At 37.5% G+C, this 12,102-nt stretch overlaps 1 protein-coding gene across 13 annotated transcripts in view; it reads left to right on the top strand.

The window, feature by feature from the left end:
• COP1 (COP1 E3 ubiquitin ligase) overlaps window positions 1-12,102 on the top strand; it is a 259,658-nt gene that overhangs the window by 33,509 nt on the left and 214,047 nt on the right. For 7 of the 13 annotated variants that reach the window (XM_050767129.1, XM_050767154.1, XM_050767165.1 and 4 more), the window contains exons 4-5: window positions 9,448-9,524; window positions 10,337-10,456. The exons of 1 other annotated variant lie outside the window; for it this stretch is intronic. In XM_050767129.1, coding sequence (XP_050623086.1) covers window positions 9,448-9,524; window positions 10,337-10,456 — 197 coding nt within the window. The remainder of the gene's footprint in view (window positions 1-9,447; window positions 9,525-10,336; window positions 10,457-12,102) is intronic. 5 more of the 13 variants (XM_050767160.1, XM_050767169.1, XM_050767116.1 and 2 more) reach the window with 1 other exon arrangement.

Below are 12,102 nucleotides of genomic sequence, written 5' to 3' on the forward strand. Positions count from 1 at the left end.
ACCTGGACTTATATATTCTCAAATATATGTATCTAATGAACAGTGAAGTCACATTTACTGATTTTTTTTTTTTTTTTTTTTTGAGACAGCATCTCTGTCACCCGCCGGAATGCAGTGATACGATCATGGCTCACTGCAGCCTTGATCTCCCTGGTTCAAGTGATCTTCCCACGTCAGCCTCCCAAGTAGCTGGGACTACAGGCATGCACCACCATACCTGGCTATTTTTGTTTGTTTTTTTTTTTGTAGAGATAAAGTCTCACTGTGTTTTCCAGGCTGGTCTCAAACTTAAACTCCTGGGCTCCAGTGATCCTCCTGCCTTAGCTTCCCAAAGTGTTGGGATTACAGGTGTGAGCCATTGTGCCTGGTCAATTACTGGTTTTTTTGTTTTTTTGAGATGAAGTCTTGCACTGTCACCCGGACTGGAATGCAATGGTGTGATCTTGGCTCACTGCAACCTCTGCCTGCTGGGCTCAGGTGATACTCCTGCCTCAGTCTCCCGAGTAACTGGGATTACAGGTGCACACTAGCACACCCTGCTAATTTTTTTGTATTTTTAGTAGAGACGGGGTTTCACTATATTGGCCAGACTGGTCTCAAACTCCTGACCTGGTGATCACCCACCTCGGCCTCCAGAAGTGCTGGGATTACAGGCGTGAACCACCGCCCCTGTCCCAATTACTGATTTTTAAAGCTAGAAATTACCTTGACAGTGATCTCTAGTGCAGCTTTCAGTGTGATTATATTGTCAACTATGGAAATACTTTTCATCCTGATACATCTATTTGTATTTTTCTGCTGATTGCCTCTTCTAGCCTTGTCCTTTGTTCAGTGATAGCCAAATCCTGAGGTCTTACACTAGGTATGTAAAGACTATCTCCTGTTGGCTTAGAGTAATGTCATTGAGATATGTTGATCCATGTGTTCCTGAAAGTGGAATATCACTTTTTTTCTATACTAAAAGATGTCTTCTAAGTTGTTTTCATTGCTTCAGCTTAAGATGGCATGATTTGCATAATGCCTGCAGTTCTTAGTTGGGTTAAGAAGACCTAGAGCCTTTTAAAATGATTTCAGATTTCCTGTTAGCCTGGTAAAGTAATTGAGCATATGTTATATGATTCTGAGATGTTCTTGGCATCCTTGCACCTACTTAATTGATAGGTTAAGACCTTACACTTCTAATGCCTAGTCATAGGTAGAGGGCTGGTCCACACAATTTCTATAGCAGTACTGTTTAAAACTTTTTGCTTATATAACTCATATGAGAATTCTGAAAAGTGATGATCCTTGCATATTTTTAAGTTTGCACTAAAATTTTTTCTTCATAACTTTTAAGTGATTGTGAAGAATATAATTATGGCCAAGTGCAGTGGCTCAAACCTGTAATCCTAACACTTTGGAAGTCTGAGACAGGAGGATCACTCGAGCCCATGAGTTTGAGACCGGCCTGGGCAGTATAGCGAGACCTTGTCTCTATAAAAAATTAGCCAGGCATGTTGGTATGCAACTGTTGTCCTAGCTTCTTGGGAGGCTGAGGTGAGAGGATCATGTGAGCCTGAGGATTTTGAAGCTGCAGTGAGCTATGATTGTACCACTCCATTCCAGCCTGGGCAACAAAGCAGAGATCCTGTCTCAAAAATAATTAAAGTTTTAAAAAAGAATGTAATTTCTAGAGTATTATAAATATGATTACTTCAGAACTGTTTTATCACTTTTTAAAATGTAACCGGTGGAATCTAAATGTCATAATGATTTGTTACTTAATATTGATTTAAAAAGATATAAGTAAACTTTTTATTCAGTACCAGAAATGTCATTCATTACCTTTTTTTGTGAACTTCTACTTAAATTTCATATCACACACATAGTTTTATCCTTATAATCTGTTTCCGTGCTTGAAATTCTAACCGATCTGCCTGTAATGCTTTTCTGTAACAAAATTGGATATACAGGCATACTTTTATTGCACTTTGCTTTACTGCACTTTTTAGAAGTTGCATTTTTTTTTTAACAAATTGAAAGTTTGTGACAACCCTGCATTAAGTCTCTTGATGCCACTTTTCCAACACCATGTGCTCACTTCATATCTCTGTGTGCTCAGAAGAATGTCACTGAGATCTTCTAGCCAAGGTGTGAATGCAAAGGAAAATTTCTTGAAGGAAATTAAAAGTGCTACACTAGTGAACACATGAATGATAAGAAGGCGAAATCACTTATTGTTGATATGGAGAGAATTTTAGTAGTCTGGATAGATATCAGCCACAACATTCCCTTAAGCCAAAGTCTTATTCAGAACAAGACCCTAACTCTCCTAAGTTCTGTGAAGGCTGAGAGAGGTGAGGAGCTGCAGAAGAAAAGTTTGAAGCTAATGGAGGTTCAAGAGATTTAAGGAAAACAGCCATCTCCATAACATAGAAATATAAGATGAAGCAGCAAGTGCTGATGTAGAAGCTGTAGCAAGTTATCCAGAAGATCTAGGTAAAAATCATTGTTGAAGGTGGCTATAGTAAATGACAGATTTTCAGTGTGGATACAACAGCCTTCTTTTGGAAGAAGATGCCATCTAGGACTTCTGTTACTGGAGAGGGAAGTCAGTGCCTGCCTTCAAAACTTCCAGTGACAGGCTGACTCTCTTGATAGGGGTTGATGCAGCTGGTGACTTTAAGTGCCAGTGCTCATTGACCGTTTTGAAAATCCTAGAGCCCTTAAGAATTATGCTGAATCTACGGTGTCTGTGCTCTGCAAATAGAACAGCAAGAGCCTGAAGACAGCATATATTTCTTCAGCATGATTTACTGAATATTGTAAGACCACTGTTGAGACCTACTGCTTGGAAAAAAAGATTCCTTTCCAAATATTACTGTTCATTGACAGTGCACCTGGTCACCCCAGAGCACTGATAGAGATGTACAAAAGAGAGTAAGGTGGTTTTCATACTGTTAACACAATATCCATTCTGCAGCCCATACAGCAAGGAGTCATTTTGACTTTTAGGTCTTACTGAAGAAACACATTTCGTAATAACTGCCATAGTGATAGTGAGTCCTCTGAGATATGGGCAAAGTAAATGGAAAGCCTTTTGGAAAGGATTCACCATTCTAGATGCCATTAAGAACACTCACGTTTCATGGGAGGAGGTCAAAATATCAACATTAAAAGGAATTTGATGGAAGTTGATTCCAGTCATCATGGATGACTTTGAAGGGTTCAAGACTTCAGTAGAGGGGAGTAACTGCACCTGTAGAGGAAGTAGCCAGAGAGTTAGAATTAGAAGTTGAGCCTGAATATGTGACTGAATTTTGCTGTAGTATCATCATAAAACTTTAAATAGATGAGGAATTGTTTCTTATGGGTGAACAAAGAAAGTACTTTCTTGAGATGGAATCTACTCCTAGTGAAGATGCTGTGAACATTGTTGAAATGACATCAAAGACTTTAGAATATTACATAAACTTAGTTGATAAAGCAGCAACAGGGCTTTAGAGGTTGACTAACTTTGAAAGAAATTCTACTGTAGGAAAGATGCTATCATATAACATTGCAGGCTATGGAGAAATTTTTTTGTGAAAGGATGCAGTAATCTTTGTCATTGTGTTCTTTTAAGAAATTGCCATAGCCAGCTTGGTCTTCGGTGATTACCGCCCTAATCCGTCAGCAGCTGTCAACATGGAGGCAAGACTTTTTACCAGCAAAAAGATTATGACTTGCCAAAGGCTCAGATGATTATTAGCATTTTTTAGCAATAAAGCATTTTTGATAAATGTGCGTATTAATGCTTTTTAAGAAGACATAATACTTAAAACTACAGTATAGTGTAAACAGAAGTTTTATGTGTATTGGGAAACCAAAATTCATGTGACTTGCTTTATTGTGGGGCCTAGAACTGAACCTGCAATTTCTCCAAGGTACGCTTTGTATATAGAAATTACATACTTAAAAGTTTCTTTTGAACTTAATTTCCTCTTAAGTGTTAAGAAGTCTTAAATATGTTTCCTATGTTATTTAATTAGTAGTAGTATACAGTTGATCAAACAAATAAATATTACACGTAATTTTATAAAGCCTTAGACATAAAATTCCATAGTGAACATAACCATTTACCAAGGTGTGTGGCGTCCTTCTCCCTAAGTAGTTTAAGTGGCATTGATGAATATTACTAGGGCAAAGTTTCCATTTCCTTTGTGTAATTTTTATTTTTAAATGTGTGAGTCTTGAGAAACCGATGGGATTTGAAGGCGTTTTTACAGCAACATGACTCATTTCTTTGCCTTCCTTTTGAATTTTGTGCTAAAGAAGCACTTAATGATGTATTGTCACAAAAAAAATTTTAAATGCCCTGTTAACAAGTCAGGCATTTTCTTCAATTTTGATGAAAAGAAAGAGTTGGAAACCAAGTAACTCAAGATGGATTTGGTTTCTTGGTCATTAGAGGCATTAACATTTTCATTGAGATAGATAATATGATTTTCCTTATTTCCTGCTGTAAGTACTACACTATAGTCCCTCTTCCTCCTGACTTCCCTTCCCTGCATCTTTCTCTACCTTCCACAGTATTTTCTCTCATTCCCTTCTGTTTCTGCCTTACTTCCCTCCAGTGTGCATGCTCTGTCTGTTCCTCTCTGCCTCCCTTGGTCTTGCATGCTCTCTTTCCCTCTCCTGATCCTGAAAGGCTGATTCAGGTAAGGGCTGGAAGTCCGACCCTTCATTACCACCCCTCCCCATTTCCACTCCATATATACTCCGCAGATGTACTCCTCTCCTGCCAAAGCTTGCTTCTAAGCTCCCTTACTTGCCTGCTTGCTTGCTTGCTTTTTTTTTTCCCCTCCCTCCCTCCCTCCCTCCTTTCCTTTACCCTGTACTCCCCCCACTCACCCAGCTGTCTTTTTCTCTACCTTTCTCTCTCTATGTAAAATTTGTAGGCTGGGGGCTGTGGCTAATGCCTGTAATCCCAGCACTTTGGGAGGCTGACATGGGCAGATCACGAGGTCAGGAGTTTGAGACCAGCCTGGCCAACGTGGTGAAACCCTGTGTCCACTAAAGATACAAAAAATTAGCCGAGCATGGTGGTGTGCACCTGTAATCCCAGCTATTTGGGAGGCTGAGGCAGGAGAATTGCTTGAACCCGGAAGGTGGAGGTTGCAGTGAGCTGACATTGCACCATTGTACTCCAGCCTGGGCGACAGGGTGAGACTCTGTTTCCAAAAAAAAAAAATTGTAAATTGAATTTTCTTACCTCTCTAATGAATAATCCTCTTACCCACTAATAAAAAATACAGTATGCATGCAAAGTATAGAATCCTTGTTTAAAAAAAAAAATGGCTGATGCATATAAAAGTCCTTACTACTGTCAGTCACTATTTTAAATGCTCTATGTACATGAACTCATTCCTTATGGCAGGCTTGTGAGATAGGTACTGTTTTTATCATCCTCATTCCTTAGGTGAGGAAACGAAGGCATAGACAGGTTGAGTAACTTGTGTCAAGTTACACAGCCAAAGTGGTGGAATTAGAATTTGGTCTTAGGCAATTGGTCTCAAGCATCTGTGCTTTTACTGTGCTGTTCTGCTTCTAAAAAGACAGTTACTTGAATGGAGTCTTTAGCATTAAAATGCGTTTTTCTTAGTACTAAGAAATGTTTGTTCTTAGTACTGTGGATGTTGTAAGGCTCTGTAGAAGGGTAATTAAGAAATATATAACATCCTTAGGTTTAGGTATCAATTCTAAGAATTGATGATGGTTTCAAATTAATGCTTATTTTAATTGGGAATATGAAAGTGTTAGCTAAACGTGGCATGTCACACTTAAAATCCAGGAACATGTCATCAAGATATTCATTCATTCATTCATTCATTCATTCATTCATTCGGCAAATACCAGGTGCCAACTATGCGTCAGGGACCACAATGGTGACAAGACAGACATTGATCATAAAATGCTTTATAGTATAAATAAGATGCTAGCTGCTGTCTTTTGCTAATAGGTAAGCATTGCTTTTAAAATAAGTTTTAAAAGTTATGGAATGGAATTCACCATTTTGCTATTCTTGTTTGTAAGTTGTGACATAGGTTTGAAAGGGTTTTCCCACTAAATGTGTGACTCTAATGACTTTCATATATTTTATATATTGACATTTGAATGTTAAGTCCAGTGTATATACCTTGCATTTTAAGAGATTTTTTTCTGTTAACTTTCTGAAGTAGAAAAATAATAAAATAATCCTTGATGAAGAAACACTTAAGTCAAGTGTACTAAATAAAATCACTTCTTTTATTTTCCGTGGGTAACCATTGTTTGTTGTAGGATATAGTTTTTTAAAAATTTTTATGTTTTTGAGACAGCATCTCTTTCTCACTCAGGCTGGAGTACAGTGGAGCGATCATGGCTCACTGCAGCCTCGAACTCTTGGGCTCAAGCAGTCCCACCACCTAGGCCTCCTGAGTAGCTGGGACTACAGGCACGTACCACTACACCTGGCAAATTTTTGCATTTTTTATAGAGGCACGGTTTTGCTGTGTTACCCTGAATGCTCTCCAGCTCCTGACTCAAGCTGTCTGCCTGCCTCAGCCTCCCTAAGTAATGGGATTACAGGCATGAGCCACTGTGCCCAGCCTAGGATATCGTTTTTAAAAAAGAAAAAAATAACCATTTTTTCAAGTAGCTCCATGAAAAATCTGATGCAGTAGTAAAAAACTTAAGTTTGGTAAATATAGAATTTAAATGTCTTTATATGATATGGCAAGCCAGTTAATACATTGTTTGTTTACACTTTATTTTTGCCATCATTTGCTGTAATTTTATTTTGCGGTTTAATTTCGTGGCCTTTATAGGCTTGATCTACTTTGGCTGGTGTCTCATGCCTGTAATCCAGCACTTGGGAGGCCAAGGCAGATGGATCACTCGAGGCCAAGAGTTCAAGATCAGCCTGGGCAACATGGTGAAACCCTGTCTCTATAAAATATTCAAAAATTTGCTGGGTGGAGTGGTGTGCACCTGTAGTCCTAGCTACTGGGAAGGCTGAGATGGGAGGATGGTTTGAGCCTGGGAGGCGGAGGTTGCAGTGAGCCAAGATCACACCACTGCACTCCATCCTGGGTGACAGAGTCATACTCTGTGACAGAGTCTCAATAAATAAATAAATAAATAAATACAGGCTTGATCTTTAGTTAATAGGGCTGCTTTTGAAAAAAAAAAGTTTGATCTTACAGTATTGTTATTGAGAATCAAATATAATGGTGTATAAGATTTCTTGGTAAAATTCAATGTGGTATATTCATATAAAGTTTTTAACAGTCACTATTTTTCTTCAAATGGTTAAATTAAATTCATAACTGGGACACTGGCCTCTTACTGACTTACTCCTCTTTATTCCCACTGAATTATTTCATGCTCTCTACTTTATCTGGATTATAATAACTTTCCTTGTGTAAGGTACCTGCAGTTCAGGCCCTTCACAATCTGACTCTGATCTGCCTACATTTGCAGGTTTAGTTCTTAATCCCTGTGAATCATTCACAAGATCACTCTGACCCTTGTTTTAGCTATGTTGATTTTATTTATTTATTTATTTATTTATTTATTTATTTATCTAGAGATGGAGTCTGGCTCTGTCTCCCAGGCTCGGTGGGGTGCAATGACACGATCTCGGCTCACTACCTCCCAGGTTCAAGTGATTCTTCTCCCTCAGCCTCCCGAGTAGCTGAGACTACAGGCGCGTGCCACCGTGTCGGGCTAATTTTTCTATTTTTAGTAGAGGCAGGATTTCGCCATGTTGGCCAGGCTGGTCTTGAACTCTTGACCTCAGGTGATCCACCCGTCTTGACCTCCCAAAGTGCTGGGATTACTATATTGATTTTAAGTCATTGTATCTCCTACACACACACATACACACACACACACACACACACACACACACACTTTCTTACTCATCTGAATTTTTCTTCACTTCTATATTGATTTTAAATCGTATCTCTTACACATACACACACACACCCCCCCACACACACACCCCCTCTCTCACTTGAATTTTTCTTCACTCCTATTTTTGCTTAGTGAGTCTCTGTGTGCCTATTATGGCCCATTTCTAATGTTGCCTTCTATATGAAGTGTGCTTGTTAACATTTTGATTGATCTGTGTGTGTATACTTTGTAAATCTATTTTAATGATAGTACTGATTATCACATTATAAGTACTGTATCATATGAATCTGTCTTGCTTGTCTGAATTGCTTGAGGCCTTGTATTGTATCTTTGAAGCTTGGATCCTTATGAACTTGGTATCTGTTTGGTGTTTTCAAAAATATTTATACTTGCATTGTGGTATAGTGGGAAGTATCAGACAGTTGGGTCTATATTCTCAGTACTACTTCATTGTATATGTCACCATGCATAAGTTCCTTAATGCTCTCTGTGCTAATATTCATCTCTAATTGGGGAGAATAATCTGTAAGATATTGTCTATAAAGTGCCTACCTAGCCTAGTACTAGTTTCCCTTTAAAAAAAAAAAAATCAGTTTTTTGTTTCAGTTTATATTTGTTGGTTGTAGAAAAATTGAAAAATCCAATTTAAAGTGGTTAAACATTATGGAAAATGTATCGATTCACAGGAAAAGAATTTCTAGAGCTAGTTATCAGTGGTTCAGTGGTATTATCAGGTTCTTTCTGTTGTTCTGTTCTTCCATTGCCAGCGTATACCTTAGTCTTTTGGCTGGCTATTCTTGAGATTACAAGATGGCTCTGAGCAGTTTCAGATACCCCTTATGAAGGCATGGTTTTTTCTCCTATCCTTTTCTTTCTGAAAGATAGCACATCTCTCTTCGGTCAAAATTGGGTTACATACTTAACCCCACGTCAACCACTGGCAAGGGCATGAATGACTAGATTGCCTTAGGTTAGTCAAAGTAATACATGGGGTTGGGGTGAGATCTAACTTCTCTGAAAGTTATATGGCAGTCTGATACTTGGAAAAAAAGTCATGTTATTATCAAGAAAAAGAGTAGGATGGTCTTTGGATAGGTAACTAAAAGTGTCTTCCATGGCATTTTTAGAAAAATTACAAAGAGAAAGAACAAATGCAAGTCTTTAGTGCCTAGCTCATAGGAGATACTTAGTTACTCATGCCTTGTTACCATATGGGGCATGTGATGGTCTCATATGGTGAATGAGGATTTCTCTCTCAGGTGCCAGTAGCGTCATCATTGAGAAACTTGTAAGGGAAAATTCATATTCTGAAGAATTCTCCTATAGTAATAGTAGTTGTAGTAGTAGCAGCTGCAGCACAACTGTTTTCTAATTTGAAATAAAATAAAAAGCTAACACTTTCTGTTTAGCATGTTTTTAATTTGGAGGCTGTGTATAGGTAAAATAGAATCTATCTAAACTGAAGAATTACACGATACATTTAACAAAAATACAAATTATTTGTGCTTTTTATTTTGTTTCTGTTTTCAGTGAATGAACTCATTCTTAAACAAAAGCAAAGATTTGAGGAAAAGAGGTTCAAATTGGACCACTCAGTGAGTAGCACCGTATGTTTCAACTCTTATTACTATTTTTAATACATTTCATTTTGTTGTTTTTATTGGTTTAATATTAGTTAGACGTTAAAGTTTAATACATTATTGATTTTTCTTAACGGAGATTGTTAGGATTGTTCTAGTCAAATAACTTTCTTAACTGCATTATCTGTAATACTTTGCTAGAGTGCTCCTATTTTGAAAGGTCTGGTAGGATTATATTGAAACATTTGTCTTTTAATACTTGACATTTGAAGGATTGTATTGCGTGGTGAAACAATGGTTAGATATTTTCAAAAAAACTGTCGAGGCTGGGCTTATACCTGTAATCCTAACACTTTGGGAGGCCAAGGCTGAAGGATCACTTAAGCCCAAGAATTTGAGACTAGCTTGGGCAACATAGTGAGTCTGTCTATATTCAAAGAAAAACAAAAACAAACCTTTGAAAGATTCTCAATTTTAAAGGCTTAGTCCCAAATTACCAAGGCAAATGAGCTTAATACCTTACTACATGCAAAATTGAAAATATGGCTAGACAAATAATTAAATTCAGTTATTTTGAAGGTAAATTACAGCTTTAGAATATTCTCGAATGCACCTTTTATATTTGTTATCTTAATTCATTTAAGGGAGAAGAAATAGTGTTTAAGTTATAACTAGAAGACAGTAGGGAGCCGCTAGCTAGGAAGGAGTAGTTTGGAACATTGCAGTGTATTTTTGGTATCTATGTAATGAGCATATTAGGAAGTAGCAAGTAAACATTTGTTTTAGTCTCTAAAACAGTCTTCTTAGGAAGTTGTTGTTTCTTCTTTCTTCATTTTTAGAATGGCCACAGGTGGCAGATATTTCAAGATTTGTTGGGAACTGACCAAGATAACCTTGATTTGGCCAATGTCAATCTTATGTTGGAGTTACTAGTGCAGAAGAAGAAACAACTGGAAGCAGTAAGTGGTAGCTAACCTTAAAAAATATTTTAAATGGTGAACTTTATTGCAATGAAAAAGATCTAAAAAATGATAGGATAGCTTCACTAATCCACTCATTTTTACTCAGCTAGAAACAGCTACAAAGTGTCACTTCTGCTAGATTCCCCCTTTTAGTAACTTAAAGAACAATTTCCATACATTATAACTTATTTGCAATGACCAGTTTTTATTAACAAAAGCTGAGTGTTAAAAATCTTCAGAAAGAAAAGTTTCATTTTCATAGGAAATAGTTTTGTTGGTCATTTGTCTTCTAATGAGTATCTTTCTTGCCATATCATCCCCTCTTCATATGTGAGAGTTGGAGGAGAAATAGAGATTATTTTTATCTACATAAAATTCTTTCAGCAGGTGTCCATTGGTAGCAACAGTAGTGTATGGCATAACTAAGAGCATTTAAAGAGATCTGTACTAAATATATCTTATTTAATGTAATGTAAAATTCCATTTATTTTATGTAAATGTTAAAGATGTAAAATGTGAAATTGCAAGTGTTGGGAATTGAGTGTGATATAAGCAACACACACCTTAGCATAAGCAAATACTACCCTGAGGCTAAACATAAAGGGAGTATTTATTGACACAGTAAGGGAGTGAATAACACATACACACAAAAAGGAATAGTTGAACAACCAAACTTTGAGAAGATTAGAACCATGGCTTCTCTGGAATGCTACAAGTACATGAGATTAGGGATTTGAATGTTGTTGAGAGTCTTTCTTTTGTGCCCCTTGTGACTGTTTGATTGGGACAGCTCTGATTTTCTTTTCTTACAGACTTCTTTATCACATGGTGGATAATAGTGTCATTTGCACTCTTGGTTTATATGCATGTTTTTTGATAAAAGAAAAAAAGGAGCTTTTGTTTCCAACTGCAGTTAAAAAATTTTTGTGGCTAGATTATGATTAACTTACCTTGGATCTGGATCCCACTCACTGTGGTGGGGATCTGCTAGTAGGAGAAAGGTGTGTCAGGTTGAGCCAGCCAGGATGAGTTGTCTCCCATGTTGTATCTGTTTGGGAGGTGGGGTTCATGGGAATTTCTCTTACGGTTTTAACCGTAGTTTTCTATTAGCATCTACTATGTGCCAGGGGTTGTGTTAAGGGCTGTGGACAAGCTAAAGTTCTGCTATGTGCGTGTGTTTGTGAACTAAATCGTAAAGCATGTATTTTCACATGGTGATAAGTAATAGAAAAGACTTTTTTTTTTTTTTTTTTTTTTAAGGGACAAAGTTTCCCTCTGTCACCCACCCAGTCTGGAGTGCAGTGGTATAGTCATAGCTCACTGCATCCTCTACCTCCTGGGCTCAAGTGATCCTCCTGCCTCAGCCTCCCACTCACGCCACTATTTTTTTTAATTTTTAAATCACCCGACTAGTTTATTTTTGTTTTTACTTTTTGTAGATACAGGTCTCAGTATATTGCCTACAGTAGTCTCAAACTCCTGGCTTCAAGCAGTCCTCCCACCTGAGCCTCCCAGGGTGCTGGGATTATAGGCATGAGCCACTGCTCCCGGCCCTAAAATGACTTTATATGAAAGATTGAACATATGCAGTTACCTTGCTCCCTTTTGAAACGATGAAAATGACAGTAAATTAGGGATTTTAA

Source organism: Macaca thibetana, chromosome 1 (genome assembly GCF_024542745.1).
Source record: "Macaca thibetana thibetana isolate TM-01 chromosome 1, ASM2454274v1, whole genome shotgun sequence".
Taxonomy (NCBI): Eukaryota; Metazoa; Chordata; class Mammalia; order Primates; family Cercopithecidae; genus Macaca; species Macaca thibetana.